This window comes from Taudactylus pleione, unplaced genomic scaffold (genome assembly GCF_031769625.1).
Source record: "Taudactylus pleione unplaced genomic scaffold, aTauple2 ptg000318l, whole genome shotgun sequence".
Lineage (NCBI taxonomy): Eukaryota > Metazoa > Chordata > Amphibia > Anura > Myobatrachidae > Taudactylus > Taudactylus pleione.
In genome coordinates, this window is record NW_028284719.1 from 3,204,973 (window position 1) to 3,224,545 (window position 19,573).

Genomic DNA, 19,573 nt, shown 5'->3' on the forward strand with positions numbered 1-19,573 from the left:
CGGGTGATGGGAGAGACAGCATGATGTCTCTCCCATAGTGCAGGAGAAGAGTGGGCCAGGACTCTGAGTGGACAGCGGTGGTCGTGTCAGGAGCGGGGATTCAGGTAAGTTGTATTTGTGTGTGTGTGTGTGTGTGTATGGGGCACTGGCGCTGCATAGAGGAGGGGGGTGCTTCAGGGGGCACTGAATAGGGAGGCCGCTTTTGGAGGGTGCTGTATGGGGGTGCCGCTACTGGAGGCAATGCATAGGGTGGACTACTACTGGGGAAATGCATAGCAGGGACTTCTACTGGGGGCAATGCATAGGGGGACCACTACTGAGGGCACTGTATATGGGGCACTACTGTGTGCAACTGGGGGCAATGCATAGGGGGGTCTACTACTGGGGGCACTGCATAGGGGGGACTACTACTGGGAGCAATGCATAAAGGAGACTACTACTGGGGGCAATGCATAAAGGGGACTACTACTCTTGGCAATGCATATGGGGGATTACTACTGGGGACAATGAATAGGGGGGACCACTTCTGGTGGCACTGCATAGGGAAACCACTACTGGGGGCACTGCATAGGGGGGCAGAAAGCACATTCCTGCACCTGGGCCCACCACTCTCTAGTTCCACCACTGAGTGGTGGTAGATTCTGGATGTTGTGTGAGTAGGGGATGGTGAGTGTGACCATAAAAAGGTGTAGGTGTGACAGTAAAGCCTAAATAGAAAATAGTGTTTAAAAGACTGGGCAGGCTATGCTCCATAGGAACAGAGTGGATGGACTATTTAGTACTTCATAGTAGGGGTGAGCGGATTCGGTTCTACTCGGTTCTGTTCGGATTTAAAAACCGAATCTTATTCGCTATCAGCTGTCACGAGTTTTGGATAGCCGAATCCGTTCACCCCTACTTCATAGTAACAAGGTAGATGAACCGTGGTAGGTGAGCACATGGCTGGCTCCACCCTTAGGCAGCTGTAGGCAGCTGCCTAGGGCGCTGGGACCTGGAAGCACCACAGAGTCTGCCTATCACAATATTACAGATGTCTCTGAAAGAGACATTCTTACTGTAATAAATTCAGATGGCAGCTGTGGAATTTCTAAGACAGCGCTTCCTCATTTTCATCTGTAAAGTGGGTATTGTGGCGGTTTTGGAAGGGGGGTCAGTAGGCTGAAGTTTTGCCTAGGGTAACCTTGCACTGACCCTGGGTGAGCAGTGCTTTGAGAAATATGCATGGCAATAAATCAATAACAAATCAATTACACTTCCAATACAACAATGATGTAAAATGGATGGAAGGGAATATAAAATAGTTGCAGTGGAAGAAATAAGGTTAATATCACAGCTGTTATATTATAATGGCATGTACTTTTACTGCAGCAACACCCTAACTTCCAGAGCAGCCATGTGTAGTGTGGGAGAGAGGAACAGGACACAACACAGGCAGAGGGTGAGCAGGGGCCCAGATGGTGATGATGTACCATGGTAGAAGATAAATAGAAACATAGGGGCATATTCAATTGGGTGTGAGAATTGCAAAAAACACGTGTGTATGAGTGAGTGTGTGTATGAGCGTGTGTGGCCCCCCCAGTGTCTGTGTGGCACCCCCAGAATGGACGACGGGAGAACAACATTGCCCAGCAGCCCTTGCCCTTCCCACCAGCCCCTGGAGCCTCCCAGCAGCCCCGGGGAATCCCAGCAGCCCCCCCTCCAGTATGAAGATGGAGGGAAGGCCACCAGGAGCCGTGGAGACCATCGGAGACCACCAGGCAGGTAAGTTCTGAATTCCTTTATTTATTTATTTTTGCGCAGGGTTTTCAGAGCTGAAATCCCTGCGACCACTTTTTTTAAATTGGAAACTGTGGATATTGGGAGCACTCATATCCACAGTATTCCAAAATTGGGCGCTAGGGTCGTGAGGTTTTTTTACCTTGCTAAACCTCACGCCAATTAAATATGCCCAATAGAACATTACAATTTGATGGCAGATAAGAAGCATTTGGCCCATTTAGTCTGCCCTTGAGATGTAGAGGCCCATGTGGTGGTGGTCAGTTGCAGGCCGCAAGCTCAGCTCACAAGGGAGTGCCAATGGCAAACTTGTTAAGAAAATACAAGACTTACCCGACTGTTGGCTCTGTGCTAGCTGAGAGGATGGTCATTGGTGGGATTGTGAATTACCTGACTCTGTGCAGCTATAGGATTAGCAGATAAGCAGGAATCTGTGTGACTGGCTATGAACAGTTTCCATATTAGGTAAAGGTGCAGTCGTGCCTATGGCAAACTCAGGCATATCCCCCTGCTGGTGCCCTCCAATTCAGCAGCCAGAGCACATAGCCCTTCTCACTCTCCCTTAGCTTTGTGAGTAGTGAGTCCATTCTATTATGGGAATGTTTCCAGTGTCTCACTTGGAAGTATTTGATGTGTGAAAGTACAAAAGATACATTTTTTCACATAAAGCCTGTATGCTGCATTTCCTTGGCTATGACAATGGCTAATTATAAACATATTCTATGGCTAAGAGTTTATTTTTATATTAATATATTTATTTTTTAATTTTTACCAGTTATTTACATAGCTCACACAAATTCTGCAGCTCTTTACAGAGAATATTTGGCCATTCACATCAGTCCCTACCCCAGTAGAGTTTACAATCTACTGAGTATTCCCTACCACATGCTCACACAGATATACACTAGGGTTAATTTTTGTTGGGAGCCAATTAACCTACCAGTATATTTTTGGAATGTGGGAGGAAACTGGAGCACCCGGAGGAAACCCACACAAGCACAGGGAGAATATACAAACTCCACACAGTTAGGGCCATAGTGGGAAGTGAACCCATGACCTCAGTGCTGTGAGGCAGTAATGCTAACCATTACACCGTCTGTGGTGCCCGAGTTGACAGGATGGGATCATCCTTTGCTCTACAAAGGGACTTTTAGGGAGTGACATAAGGTTCGACTAAGGTCTTGTGGAAAAGGTTTAGTTATAGTATGCTAGTGAAATCCAGGATTTCTCCTGGTTAGAAGAAGTACCAACTCTTTTAAATAATCCAGGAGGCAAAATTATTTCAAAATTTGGAAACCACAAGTCTGGTGCAAAATTATATTTTTCATCACTAGCCTTGGTTTCTTATTTTTCCAACTGAAGGATGACATCTCAAATTACAATTTGTTTACGGTCTTGTAGGGAAACATGGTGCAGCAATATATACTGTAGTGCTGGAAATTTGATGAGTTTTGATCAGGGATGTGCGGAAAAGGTAGACAGTGGAGTCAGTGTTTTGACTACAACAATGATAAGAATAATACAAAGAAGATATTTATAATATTTTCTTTACATTTTATAATTGTTATAGTCAAAACTCTGGCTACACCTAAATCTGCCCATCCATTACACGATGCGGGGACGATGGCACGATTACGACGCCATCGTCATCTCCCGATAGGTGAAGTGCATACACTGAACGTACAGATGTTCAGTGTATGCTGATCAATCATCCCCGAACATGGCAACCTGATGGCGGTCGTCAGGTTGACCATCATGTTTGGGTGATGATTGATGTTAAAAACGACCAGCGGGCGCGCACATCGCTGGTCATTTTTAACCTTTTACTGCCCGATTTGCAGGCGATTACCAAGCGATGGAGCGATAATGACCATCGTTATCGCTCCATCACTAGGTTTAATCGCCTAGTGGATGGGGATGGGCAGCACCAGTATGACAGGAAAAGCTCTGCCTCACCTGACCACACATCACTATTACATATACAATGTATAGTGAGAAACAACACTGATACATAAATCCTAAAGTTTTTTCTCACCTGTATTGAAGTACAGTATCAGACACAAATGATTTTTAGCAAGTGTAAACTCAGTACACAGCTAGCAGGTATCAGCAGACCAGGGTTAGTTTGGCAAAGTCACGTTCAATGACAGGCTGAATGGTCTGGCATAAAAGTAAGCAATCCAAACAGGTAGGGAAAAGGCAATCATGTAATCCAGAAACAAGTTCAATTTACAGTACATAACAGCGATAATAGCAGACCAGGGTATAAGCAAAGCGGGACAGATAAAAACTAGGTTAGTTTATGATAATTCTGTAACAGAGTCAATCAGTCAAGAAACAAGCCAGAAAGTCAGATGCTAATATGAAAGAAATAGTGGGCGCTAATCAAGGTAAAATTATAAAGACATTTAATAAAGGGCAATAGGAGTAAACTCCAAGAGGTAAAAACACATATAAAAATTTATCAATAATATTATTATGTTAAAAATGTACAAAGTGAATAGAAATCCAATAATAAATAAAAAACAAATAATAAAAAAAAATATCAATAAAAAATAAATGAAATATACAATAAATTATGAAAATAAAAATAGATATAAATGTAAAGTGATACAATAAATACACAATGTATGCATACACAATAGTGATGAATCAGCATGCACCACTACTCATATGGTGCTGCACATAAAACCACATAAATGTATTAAACCACAGAGCAATTGCTGTTTGATAAACACAAGTGTAGCAAAATATTAGATAGATTAGGATACTAAGACCACTTGGCAAAAAAGATACATGTCCTTCAAAAAAATTTATATATTTGTATATGGAAATGTTCCTGCTAAAAAAATGTTCCCAAACCGGAAGATTCCCTGGAACAAGGTATGAATAAATCGTAGCTCATTGGTATGTAACAATCCCAATTAGAGCTATAAATGAATCCAAAGGGAATATTGTTAGTTGGAGGCTGTGGAGTTGCAGCGTGGGTTGTCATACAGGAGGAAGTTAATCACTGATGGGCTTCTAGGCGGAAAAACGCGTTACGAGTGCCCGCTGTGGAGAGGCTTATAGTGTATGGGCTGCTGCTTCCCCTGATCGTGGGTCCCTGTTCATCTGACCATCATACTGGTAATTAACACTGCCGTCTTGCTGGCCATGCAGCATTCGGTCTAAATAGATGTGACACCTTCAGGGCAGGATAACTGAGCAGGACATTTACTAAATACACATGCATGTGATTAACTTTCTCCCATCTGACAACCCACGCTGCAACTCCACTACCAATATTCCCTTTGGATTCATTTATAGCTCTAATTGGGATTGTTACATACCAACGAGCTACGATTTATTCATACCTTGTTCCTGGGAATCTTCTGGTTTGGGAACATTTTTTTAGCAGGAACATTTCCATATACAAATATATACATTTATTTGAAGGACATGTATCTTTTTTGCCAAGTGGTCTTAGTATCCTAATCTATCTAATATTTTGCTACACTTGTGTTTATCAAATGGCAATTGCTCTGTGGTTTAATACATTTATGTGGTTTTATGTGCAGCACCATATGAGTAGTGATGCATGCTGATTCATCACTATTGTGTATGCATACATTGTGTATTTATTGTATCACTTTACATTTTATATCTATTTTTATTTTCATCATTTATTGTATATTTCATTTATTTTTTATTGATATTTTTTTATTTTTATTATTTATTTTTTTATTATAGGATTTCTATTCACTTTGTACGTTTTTTACCATAATAATATTATTGATGAATTTTTATATGTGTTTTTACCTCTTGGAGTTTACTCCTAATGCCCTTTATTAAATGTCTTTATAATTTTACCTTGATTAGCGCCCACTATTTCTTTCATATTGCTTCTTCTTTAATTGTGGATTTTCCAGTTTCCCCACTGTAGAGGGCTGGCTTTTCATTGGGTTTAATATATGTAGAGATTATTACGACATTCAATAGGTATTAGCGCTTGGGTTTTTTCATATAAAGTCAGAAGCTGATGTTCATTTAAAATATACCAACTGTAGCAAGTGCAGAACAATCACCTAGCACTGACTGGTGAGATTTACTAAAAGTGCAAAGGGACGGAGCTCCAATCTCATGCAGTTTAGTTAGTAGCACATGTTCAGACATTTTCAAACAATGCTGGGAGATGGATACACATCTTACCCTACAGGGAATGTCTACAAACACATGAAAACCATTTTGACCAATTAACTTGCAATAGTAAGTATTGCAAATTTTAAATGAACCCTAAGGACATCGGGTTGGCAGAGCATGCTAGACGGCACATATTTACTTCAGCTTAGCTCTGTCTCAATGAACCCTGCAACTGACACCACTGATTTAGTCAACAAGTCACCGTTTATATTTCACCATACTCTCTGTGGTACATCTCTGTCTCATGTTCATCTATGGACTGCATTTTATCTTCTCCAGTGTCTTTTCCTGTGCATGGGACATTTTCAGGAAGATTAGTGACAGTCAGGTGTTTGGGCTGCCTAATTATGACTTATTCAGAACATCACCATCACTTATTGACAGCATCTATCAGAAACCCTTAGATGTCCAAAGGTTTCAGTGTGAGGTGAGAACATGATAGTTCCCCTGTGGTTCTAGTTCTGACCAATGTGGAAATCTTCAGCTGAATACAATGGCCAGAGCCTTGTCTGTCTACACTAATACTGCTGTGGCTATTGACTGTCCCCATAAAGATTGCAGTAACTACTGCCATTGTCCTGCTAATTCAAATCTGCAGCCTCTGAAGCAGGACCCATCCTGCTCCTATCGACTTTGGGCTCTAGCCTCCTCATTTCCATGGGGTTATACAAATTGGTCCTGGCTACTTCCTTCAGCACATAGAGGCATATTTATTATCAGATTTTAGACTTAATAATTAATAAATAAGCCAAAACAACTTAAAGATCACAGGAATGTTCCAATAGAATGCTCCAATAGAAACCAAACCCTGTGATGTGTAAAAGTAAAGTGATCAATAATGACTTAAGTGACAGTCATGTGTATGCACGGTCAGCAGACCACACGTGTGATTAGCTATTGTCATGGAGGGATTATACAGATTCCTCTACTAGTACACTTCAAAATATGTAGGCCCATAGGTTACAATGGCAAATGTAACAGTATGTAAAGATGGCTTTACAGTAGCTACTGGTGGTCAAGCTTGTAAATCTTATTAGTAGTAGAACCGTAAAAACCTATGGGGGCTTCTATTGTGATCCAAACTGGGGGACAACAAAAGATTCCAAACCCGACCCTCCCCCCAGATACATTCAGGAGATATTTTAAATTTGTGAATATAATTCCAAAATATGTGTTTACTGGGGGATATCATAATAAATAGGCCCCATAGTGAGCCTCAGAGATCATTCTGCAGAGATGCTGCCCTACTAATTTTCCCAGTCTTGTCTGGATTTTGAGATCCTCTTCCTTACCTGTGTATGTCACCTGTCCTTCATCCCTTACCTGCTACCTCTATTGCCCTGTTGCTTTGAATAACAAGCCACTTCTCCAAGTACCCACTTGTCCATTCCTAGTGGGGTAACTGTGGGGCTGAGGACTCCTCTCAACTCTTCACTACTGCCTTTGTTGTATGGGAAATAAGGTGTTCCAGTAACTGTGTAGACTGCACTTCTTACCCAAATGTATCATGTTTTGTCCCACACACTTTGTGTTTTCTTACATCTGTTATCAAGACACTTGTGGTTGTGTCTTTATTTCCCCCCTTTTTCCGTCAGCTCTCTCCTTCCCCATATGTGTATTTCCTTACTCCCATTCCAAAGCCATATCTTTTTTCCCTTTTACCCATAATATTTACACAGGGCTACCATTGTTTTGGATTATCTGTCTTTACTGTATCAGGGTGAGACGGTGATGCCTACTTGTACATCTTAAGGTGCATACACACGGTACGATCAGCCATACGATATTGATGGCTGATCATCCTGTACCTTCCCTGGTGTGTTGGATGATCATTATCGTTCATCCAGCACTCCACCAAACCATCAACGATGGCAGGTGACCCGCGATCAATGATCGCGAGTCCCTATGCAACCTGGATGAAATCGTCCAGGTTGGCCTGCATGCATGAGCAATGGATGATATTGCTATCATCCATATGTGCTCATGCATCGCTGATCATTTTGGGGTTGGAAGAGGCCAAAAACTAAATGATTTGAACAATAACGATATGAACGATATTGATATCGTTTATATCGTCCAGTTTTATCGCTCTGTGTGTACGCATCATATGTTCCTGATTTTTTACCTAACTGGAAGAGGCTTTCACCAACTATCTACTTATATGCAGAGGAAACATTTAGACTGAAAATAATATTTGTTTTTGTTTTTTGTTTTTCATGTAAGTAGTAAGTGTTGCAAACTTTCGGACAGATTGTGGATGCAACCTGTATTTAGGGAATTGGCTAGACTTATTCCTGAGGCGCATAGTCTAGTGTGCCAGCTGTATTCACCAGGGACCCTCACAAAAAGGTATGGACTTGGCTGTGTCCAACACATAGGTAGCAGCCCTCAGGTTAGGTTTCCCTATACGGGTGCTGGTTAACTTTGGTTGGAGTTCAGGAGACTTTAGCGTAGTTGACAAGCCGGGTCAAAAGCAAACAAATGAGATGGTACCAAGGAGCAGGCATAAAGGGGTCACAGGAAAGACCCGAGGTCAGAACCAGATATCAACGCAGAACATGGGGTCAGACAGAATCGAAGTCACGAACAAAGCCAAGGTCAGAACCAAAAATCAGTATATGCACAGGGAGCACTGGAGTATGATAATGGAGCCTATACTCTGGCACTGAAGTGCTCCCAAGACCTTCTTTATATAGGGCAGGGTTCAACCCAGCCCCAATCAGCAATTCCCTTATGCCTGTACCTGTCTCTTTAAATATTCAGCAGAGCAGCGCGCCCATTCCTATGGAAGCCGTGGCTGCCTGCACACAGCCGCTGGGGGAGAGAGAGAGAGCATCAGACAGCAGGCACCAGGGATCTCCCGCCCACTGTCCCTCGCCAGCCAGGACCCCAGCATCGCTGGATCCGGTAAGAGAACCCTGGGTTCAGCCGCACTGTGACAATACCCCCCCCTTCTAGGGGTGGGCACTGAACACCCCACAAATGGTTTGCTAAGGAACTTTTGATTTAACTTCTGAAGAAGTTGGGGTGCATGAATATCTGAAGCTTTAACCCAACATTCTTCTTGACCATATCCTTTCCAATCCACCAGAAATTGAACTGAACCCCAGGACATTCTGGAATCCAACTTCTATTCAATCTCATACTCCTCTTGGTGATCCACTGAAATTGCAGAAGGAGGATTGAAATGTCTCGGATATTGATTGAGCACCAAAGGCTGACGGTACGTCGTGATGTTAAAGACTTTGTGGCAGCCTGTATCACCTGGCATTCTGTCTGTAATGGAGTGGCCAGTGCAGTCACCAGATCTCAACCCCATTGAGCTGTTGTGAGAGCAGCTTGACCATATGGTACGAAAGAAGTGCCCATCAAGCCAATCCAATTTGTGGGAGGTGCTTCAGGAAGCATGGGATGAAATTCCTTCAGATTACCTCAACAAATTAACAGCTAGAATGCCAAAGGTCTGCAATTCTGTAATAGCTGCAAAAGGAGCATTCTTTGATGAAAGCAAAGCTTGAAGGACAAAATTATTATTTCAAATAAAAATCATTATTTCTAACCTTGCCAATGTCTTGACAATATGATCTATTCAATTTGCAACTCATTTGATAAATAAAAGTCAGTTTTCACGTTAAACACAAAATCGTCTGTGTGACCCCAAACTTTTGAACAGTAGTGTGTGTGTATATATATATATATATATATATATATATATATATATATATATATATTAGGGATGTGCAGGCTCGGATAGGTTCGAGTTTGCACGTGGAGTTCGGATTTTTCCCTCCAAAAAAACGGAACTCAGAACGAGGCAAAACGTCATCTTACATGGACGAACATCATCATTCCTGGTCTTTTGTCCAGGAATGATGATGTTCGTCCATGTAAGATGACGTTTTGCCTCGTTCTGAGTTCCGTTTATTTGGAGGGAAAAATCCGAACTCCACGTGCAAACTCGAACCTATCCGAGCCTGCACATCCCTAATATATATATATATATATATATATATACAATTAATCTGTACTAAAAAAATATATATATTTTCTCACTAAAGAGGGGGAGGTTACAAGAATAATAATTATAGAAAAAGGATTCTGTGACCTGTAGTAATACCATAGATTCTGTATAATTTTAATTTAAAGACAGATATATATGTATATATTGGGTCTTCACAAGTTTACTATATGGAGTGTAGAGGGTTACACTGAAACAAAATATTGATGATTCATATAACATTGTATCAGGATTGCAGCACTTCGAGATGCCGAAGTCGGTATCCTATTCACCTTCAGGATATCGGCATCTGCATATTGCCAGGCGGCAGGATTCGGCCGTCGGTATATCGATGTCCGGCATTATGTCCGCCGCCAATATGACTGCATCCCGATCAGGTGAGCACTGCTGAGCTACTCAGGTTTATTCAATAATTGAAATGGAATGTTTCTGCATGAGCCTGGAAACAGCAATGATATAGTGTCTCAGCATGTCAGGGTGTGCGATTGTGCACTGATATACAGGTGTGTCCACATGCATATTACTTCCTTGTGTGTTAAACAGCCCTTCTAGTTGCATCATTACTGTACATTCAAATGCATCTTACATTGCATTTGTCGCCAATGCTGTAACATAGGGTTTTGCGAGCAGATACGCCGGCAGCTGCACACAGAATATAGGCATGTTGCATATCATTTTAATCAGTAGAAGCTGCTTGTGCTTCCCATTTGCATCACTATGCAAATAAGATGCATTGGAATGTAAAACCTGCATAAAAAGATGGTCAGTGCAAGCAAGTTGCACGGCTCTTACGCGTTATGTTTAACACAACTTATAGCACACGGAGGTAAGATGAATGTGGACAAATCTGTGCAAAGAGAATACATGGATAATGTCCAGATGCTTCTGTCTCCTGACCGACACTATTGCAATTTCCTGTTCCTATATAACTCCTATTGTTGTGGACAAAGAGAAGACATGGATAATGTCCAGATGCTTGCATCTCCTGACCGACTCACAATGTGCAGGGATGTCAAACACCTATGAACTCTGGGGAATATATTGGACACTCATCCGCACTACTGCTGGCATTTGTACATGGACCAAACTCCATGGAATACATCACCCATTTGGGCACTAATTGTGAGACGGGCAGATCCTTATCAGTAAGACCTTTGCTTCTCCAGCTTTCCATACCACTCCAAAGGGACTTCCTAGAGTGAGACCATTGTTCCACTTGAATATTGAGATCCCTGCACATTGTGAGTAGGTCAGGAGATGCAAGCATCTGGACATTATCCATGTCTTCTCTTTGTCCACAACAATAGGAGTTATATAGGAACAGGACATTGCAACAGTGTGCACTATCAATCACTGGGATAGGTGTAGTATGCTTCTATATTGGCTTGAAAAGTTTTAATATGTCATTGACTATTGTATTTTAAATGTACCTAGTATTATTAAATTGTATTTAAATTTACACTTCATCTGGTTCAGTTATACACATACCATATGTAACACCCTCTCTGGGATGGTATTTGTAAATACACCCCTCTCAGTGTTAAAGCTTGCTTCCTGTTGTAGATATTGCATTCCTGATATCCTGGTATCAGTTTTCTGGTAAAGGAGGGGCTGGAGAGATAGACACGCAGGGGTGGGGAGACTGGGTGTGTAGCTAGCAGATAAGAGAAAGGATGGGGGAGTAAGAACAAAGGAATTGAGAAGAAGAATTTGGGAGAGAGGAGACATCTTTGAGAACAGTCAGAGCTGGGTGCAGAAATGTAGCCCTCGTGCTCCCCTGGTAGGGGGAGTTTGGCGAGGCCGTGGTGGCTGCCACGATGCCCATCTAACGCCAAAGGAGAAATAGGTCTGGAGTGAGACCACTGAGATAAAGTCTGTGAGAGACCACAAAGAAAGAGCTGGAAGGTTGCAGTGTGAGGCGCCCAATGAAGTTTTCAGCTCCCATGAGAGGGGTAAGAGATGTCAGTATATGTGTTGAAGAGATGGGGAAGAGGAGTTTCCCAGTAGCTTTATTGTTAAGGGACAAGAGGAGTCCCTTATGCATAAAAGCCCCCCCCAGCAGCCATTAAAGGGTGGGTCACTGTGGTAGCTGTGTGGATATAGGATCCATTCCTGTAGGATAGTGATGGGGGGCAGCTGAGAGTTTGATAGCTGCAATAGAAAAGTCTGTATATTGCTGTCCCTTGTGAAAGAGAAGGGGAGAAGAGAGAGGCAGACTGGGTATGAGACACTCTATATATTGTCATAGAAGAGACAAAGGAGAGGCAGAGTGCAAAAGAAGTTATGTGAGATGTGTGCGAAGCTGTGGAACTACAGGCACCAGCCAGCGAAGGGCTAGGTGGACCTGCATGTATGAAGTGGAGAACTACAGGCACCAGCCAATGAAGGGCTAGGTGGACCTGCACATATGAAGTGGAGAACTACAGGCACCAGCCAGCGAAGGGCTAGGTGAACCTGCACATATGAATTGGGGAACTACAGGCACCAGCCAGCAAAGGGCCAGGTGGACCTGTGTGTGTAAAATGCAAAGCATTCATTGTAACTGTGCTTAAAGACTGTGCTGGTGAAGAAAAGTGTGATGTAATGTAACCATATCCATAAGATTGTCCTACACCATCTGACTTGCCAAGTATATGAGCTGGAGTGAGAGAAGAAGCTTCTATAACCATATTCTTATGTGCAGGAGGAGAGAAATAAAGTGGTATATTTTTATAAGAGAAGGTCTGGCACCCACGTTATTCAAAAGAACTGTTGCTGCATGTGTATATTTATCCCTGTATCTATATGTGTGACTGTTATAAGGTCTGCATGGGTAGGGACCCCCTTCTCAGGTATTGCCCACACCCTGGAGAGCTAGCCTGAGGCAATAGGAGGTGTATCACTCCAAATGCACCTACAGTTAGGTGCATAAATATTGGGACATTGACTGAATTTTCATATTTTGGCCTCTGTTTACCACCACAATGGCTTTGAAATGAAACAAACAAGATGTGCTTTAACTGCAGACTTTCAGATTTCATTTGATGGTAATTACATCCAAATCAGGTGAACGGTGTAGGAATTACAACGATTTCTATATGTGTCTCCCACTTTTTAAGGGGCCAAAAGTAATGGGACTATCAACTCAAAAGCTATTTCATGGACAGGTGTGGGCTATTCCCTCATTATTTCATTATCAATTAAGCAGGTAAAAGGGCTGGAGTTGATTCTAGGTGTGACATTTGGATTTGGAATCAGTTGCTGTCGACTCTCAATATGAGATCCAAAGAGCTGTCACTATCAGTGAAGCAAGCCATCATTAGGCTGAAAAATCAAAACAAACCCATCAGAGAGATAGCAAAAACATTAGGTGTGGCCAAATCAACTGTTTGGAACATTCTTAAAAAGAAAGAACGTACCGAAGAGCTCAGCAACACCAAAAGACCCGGAAGACCACGGAAAACAACTGTGGTGGATGACAGAAGAATTAATTCCCTGGTGAAGAAAAACCCCTTCACAACAGTTGGCCAAATCAAGAACACTCTCCAGGAGGTAGGTGTATATGTGTCAAAGTCAACAATCAAGAGAAGACTTCACAAGAGTGAATATAGAGGGTTCACCACAAGATGTAAACCATTGGTGAGCCACAAAAACAGGAAGACCAGATTAGAGTTTGCCAAACAACATCTAAAAAAGCCAATACAGTTCTGGAACAACATCCTATGGACAGATGAGACAAAGATCAACTTGTACCAGAGTGATGAGAAGAGAAGAGTATGGAGAAGGTAAGGAACTGCTCATGATCCAAAACATACCACCTCATCAGTGAAGAATGGTGGTGGTAGTGTCATGGCGTGGGCATGTATGGCTGCCAATGGAACTGGTTCCCTTGTATTTATTGATGATGTGACTGCAGACAAAATCAGCAGAATGAATTCTGAAGTGTTTCGGGCAATATTATATGCTCATATTCAGTCAAATGCTTCAGAACTCATTGGACGGCGCTTCACAGTGCAGATGGACAATGATCCGAAGCATACTGCAAAAGCAACCAAAGAGTTTTTAAGGCTAAAAAGTGGAATGTTATGCAATGGCCCAGTCAATCCCCTGACCTGAATCCGATTGACCATGCATTTCACTTGATGAAGACAAAACTGAAGTGAAAATGCCCCAAGAACAAGCAGGAACTGAAGACATTTGCAGTAGAGGCCTGGCAGAGCATCACCAGGGATGAAACCCAGCATCTGGTGATGTCTATGCGTTCCAGACTTCAGACTGTAATTGCCTGGAAAGGATTTGCAACAAAGTATTAAAAAGTGAAAGTTAGATTTAGGATTGTTTCCTTTGTCCCATTACTTTTGGCCCCTTAAAAAGTGGGAGGCACATATAGAAACCGTTGTAATTCCTACACCGTTCACCTGATTTGGATGTAATTACCCTCAAATTAAATCTGAAAGTCTGCAGTTAAAGCACATCTTGTTTGTTTCATTTCAAAGCCATTGTGGTGGTGAATAGAGGCAAAAATATGAAAATTCTGTCAATGTCCCAATATTTATGCACCTGACTGTATGCACCACTCCGCACAGTGAAGGGGGGTTACACATATACTAAGCACTGTATTTTCCTTTGTTACTTGTTAACTATTTCATTGAGGATGACTACGCTCAATTCATAGAGCTGCTGTGGAATCAGAGGGCCTGATTCAGACCCGCTCGTAAGCGTCTGCACGCTCGCTCTGAGCGATGGTCGCACAACTGCGCATGCATATGGTTCACAATGCGCGTGCACAAACCAGTCATTGTGTTCGGAAATCGTGCGCTCATAATACATAGAGGGGCTGCTATTTTGAGTGACAGAATGTGCCGTTTGTGGGTGGTAACAGGGGAAGGTGCTTGAGAATGGGGGAGTGGATGTGCGAACGCAGGCGTGCCCAACTGTCAAAACGGAGTTTAATGGGAGTGCATAATTAGCAAAGGAGCGTCATCGACCACGTCACTTGGTTGTCTTTTAGCCTGAACTGCTCGCAGTGATTGCGGGAAGTAAGGCCTACCTCAAGCTCTGCAAGCAGTTCAGATGCCTTTTGATGTTCCTGGTTAATCTAATAAATACCAGAGATGATGTGTGTTGCCAACGGCAAAGGGTGTCTTCAAAATATAGCGAGCGCATTTAGCGGCCGCTCGCTCAGACATAGAGGCGTCCTCACACCGCAAAGAGCGAGCATTCAATTTAAATATCCGGCCCCTTTTTGAAAGCGAGCAGCCGCAAATAACGTCAGCGTCTGCATCAGGCCCAGAGTCCATTGAAGCGCCTGTTAAAGTTTTCTTCATTATCTTTTAAATCTGTACGTAAGCCTTGGGTTGTTGAATGCACAAGGCCAAAGGCATGTGTATATATCAGAGAGTGACCGCACACAAAATAGTGGCGTTTATATTACATAACATATGTCACAATATTGTTTTATATTTGCTGTTTTGCTATCTCAATGTCTCATTTATAACATGTGTTCATTATGTAATTCACACAGCTGTGAGCAATGCATTAACTCTCAAATTTCCAGTATTTTTCTTAATTGCCAGTATGCCAGGAAACATACAGTATGAAATCCATTTCAATATGTGACCAATGCTGTGACTCACATTACAGTATCTTTCTTTGCCATTAACTCACTGTAATTATATAGAATGTTACGTTTCTGCTAATCTGAATCTCTGCAGGTCTTATAAAAGGAGAAACTTTGATTGACATAAGTTTAGCATCCATGGTTCATCTTCTATTTGTTATCAGTGATTTTTTTAAAGAGATCTCTATACTAAAATTAAGAGAGTCCTGTATTATGGAACTCAACAAATGGGTGAACACCAGCACTGGGGCTTTTGATTGGACTCCTGCATCTAAGATTATTTCCGAGCTGGGAGGTATCAGGTAAAATGTGATTCTAAACATATAAGAATATAGAAGATGAGTCAATTTTAAAAAGAAAATAAAAATATAATTTAAAGAATAACAGTTTTGAATGTCGATCAGAGAGTTAGATGATAATAATTAATATTTCCAAGTTTGTGGTTAACATTCCTCCCAATTGAAAAGAACCTTATACATAAAGAGCACATAGAGAGTTATAAGCAAAGAGTTTATGAACTTTGAGAAGATAGGGTTGTTTTTTTTTTTTTTGTGGCCGAGGTATAAAGATACTGAAGTGAAACATACAGTTCTGCACTGTCCCTTGAACCTGCTGTATTATATAATGTAATCATTCAATTATTTTATTGTCGAAGAACAAGAAAAGGAAGAAAAGTTAAAAGAAACCATTAAACGTATTGTGAAAATTGAGTTCAGCAAAGAAAACCTTGCGGATCCGTTGGTGTTACCACAAGCCGTCTGTCTACTCAAAGTATGGATTCTGGAATTGATTAGTCAGGACCATCAAGATTACATTCGAAAATCTGAGGAAGATGTCAACATTGCTTAAGCCTGGAGGATACTTGATTCTAATTGGGTGCTTAAATAGCACATATTACACTGCTGGTAATGATAGGCTACATGAATTAAATTATGATGAAAGTTTTGTAAAACAGACCCTCAACGATGAAGGATTTGTAACTGGTTCCTGACTTCCTGTGAGTTACTTGATAGAAAAGTAGAGAGTGATCTCGCAGATTATAAGCAAGTGATGGTCCTTACTGCTGTAAAGGGGAATATTTAGGATGTCTGAGTAGTGGACATTGGTTTGATAGATGATTCCTTCAAAAGCTTCTTAATAACTACTGATCTACCTTAGTTATTCTACCCTTTATAGCCCTCAGTCATTTACTAAATCTTACATAAAGTTTATATAAACAAAGTAATTTTCAGTAAATGTTAACTATGTTTTATCCTCATGTTCTAAAAAAACTAAATAAAAAAATGCTAAATGGTTTATGTTGGTGTTTTTTATTCAAAGCAAGGCGTTAGGGCATATAATGCGTAGTGGTCTGCTACTATGATAAAAAGTTGCTGGCACTCATCTAAATGACTGAAGGTCCTGTGGCCAGGTTATTTTCTCCCTAGTCAATATAGTAATTAGAATGGACTAGTTAGGTGATAAAAGTTCCAGGTAGGACAGATAATCTATACCAGGATTATAGTAGAAAAACTACCTGTTTCATAAAAAAACATGTGGGTACTTAGGGCTCGATTCAGACCCGCTTGGCAGATGCGTTCGCACGCATCGCATGTATGCAAATTCTGCACGGCAATGATTAGCATGCCTACTATGTCTTGGCGTGCGATTGCAGTGTGTATGCAGATGCCCACAAGTCTATCTTAAAATGCCCTCTAATGCACCTCATCTCCAGGAAGTGTATGCAGCCATCGGTAACAGTGAGTACCATCAGCTGTGATCACAGCGCTTGCGGTTGACCATACCCTACCGCAAGCACTGTGAGTGCTTCAGTGTGAAATACAACCATGTGATGTGTACTATGACGCTCCGTATTAATTATGCATGCCTCTTAAATGGCGTTGGGATGCTTATACATGCCTGCATTCATACTACCACTCCCTCGTTTCCATCAGCCAACCCCTTTTACCACCCACAAAAGGCCTGTCCTGTCACTCAGTCTAGCGAGCTGTCTATGTGCAGCGAGCGAACGCATCCCAATCACCTGGACTAGTTTGTGCATACACACTGCGATGCATATGCATGCGCACATTGCGAACCATCGGCAGCTACAAGTGAATGCAGCCTAACGAGCGGGTCTGAATCGGGCCCACAGTACCATGAAGTACCATGAGAAAAGTATAACTAATGAGAAGTATATTGAGTTCTACATGGTTGAACCAATGACAAAGGAGACCATTAAAAATTATAACTGATATTGTTAAAGGCCATACACCACCATAAAATGGTTTTAGATTATATTAATGTGTGATTTTAGAGTCAATGGGAGATATTTACTTATAAATGTGCAAAACCCAAGCCAGTCAGATTTATTGTCTAAATTAGCTTATATTAACCACTAGAGTTTAAGATCTATTTGAGAAAAAAGAGAGGTAAATGGAGACAGAAGAGTGTAAAACGAAGAGTTAAAAATAGAAAAAAGCAAAAAAGTATGCAAAATAGATAATAGAGAAAACATTAAAAAAGATAAGGATATGAATGAAATGAAAAAGAAGAGCCTATGTATGCCTAACCCACTTCAGACTGTGGCAGCCCCACTTCCGGTCACAGTTGCCCCACTTTCGACCATTTTGGAAGGTATTTTCTTGGTTTAAACCACATCTGGAGCACAAATGTTACATTCAAGTGACGTAATTTCCGTTTTTTTGTCCAATAGAACATGAACTCTGGTGTGCACATATCTTTTTGACCATTTTTCTGGCAGCAGACATCTTTAAAACTGGCAGTATATAAGATAATATAAAAATGACTTATTTTGTATGAATGATAACAGATATGTATATTGTTAAAAACTATAAACATATTATAGGATATATATTAGTATATATAATAAATACAACTTGTATGTAATCAAATCTATAGGACTAGAAATAAATGACCAAAAAAGAACCATAATTTTAGGTTCAGTGATTAATGTTTAAAAATATATTGTTAAAAAATAAAATTATTGAATAAGCACATATATATCCATGAACACATATACAGATACATACACCATACACATATACTTGATTATATGCATATATATATATATATATATATATATATATATATATATATGTACAGTAGGCATGAGCAGGTTCGGATTTTGGAAATCCGAACCCCCCTATGCCCCCTCGATCCAAGCAGAGGGTTTTCCCACCAGATTCGGTTCCCAGAATGAGGCAAAACATCATCCTCGCACTGTCGGATTCTCGCGGGTTTGGATTCTATAAAAGGTCCCAGCGTCTGCGCCATTTTTCGCTCTGGCTGTGGGTAGTGAAGAGGGAGGGTGGGGTTTGCTATGCTGGTGCTGCTGTGGTCCATAGGGGCTGTGTCCAAAGTCCATAGGAGCTGGCTCGGCTGTGTTGTGCAGTGCTGTTGTCCCATAAAGGCTGTGTTGTCCATAGGAGCTGTGTGCAGACAGAAGAGGGGGGCTTCAGTGGCTCCTGTGTCACTGTAGTCCTAAAGGGGTGCTGTAGTTTTGTCCAGGGGGTGCTCTGTCCTTCAGGGGTGCTCCCCCCAAGTGCAAAAAAAATATTTTTTTTTCTGTGTTTGTGTGCGCATTAGCCGCACATGCATAAACAAAGTAGCAGCGCCAAGCTTGCGCCTGTGTCATAAGTAAAGGGTCGGTGGTCTGATGAAGGGTGGTGTAACCCCCAAAGTGCCCAAAAGAATTAAAATATTTTAAAAGTGTTTATTGTTCTGTGTTTGTGTGCACGTTAGCCGCACGAGCACCAACAAAGTAGCAGCGCCAAGCGTGCTCCTGTGTCTTAAGTCAAAGGCCGGCTGGTCTGTTGAAGGGTGGTATAACCCCAAGTGCCCAAATAAATCACGTGTTTTTTTCTGTGTTTGTATGCGCCTCAGCCACACTTATCAATATCACATAAATGGAGGACAAAAATGTGGAGGATAAAATAGGGAAAGATCAAGAACCCACTTCCTCCTAGTGCCAAAGCTGCTGCCACTAGTCATAACAT

The 19,573-nt window shown here is 41.5% G+C and overlaps 1 protein-coding gene across 1 annotated transcript; it reads left to right on the plus strand.

Annotated features, from left to right (window-relative positions):
* Positions 1-10,223: 10,223 nt before the first annotated feature.
* On the plus strand, positions 10,224-16,424 carry LOC148509661 (indolethylamine N-methyltransferase-like). The gene is made up of 3 exons (XM_088442935.1): positions 10,224-10,353; positions 15,670-15,870; positions 16,231-16,424. The coding sequence occupies exons 1-3, from the start codon at positions 10,224-10,226 to the stop codon at positions 16,422-16,424; spliced, it is 525 nt and encodes a 174-aa protein (XP_088299061.1).
* Positions 16,425-19,573: the final 3,149 nt, after the last annotated feature.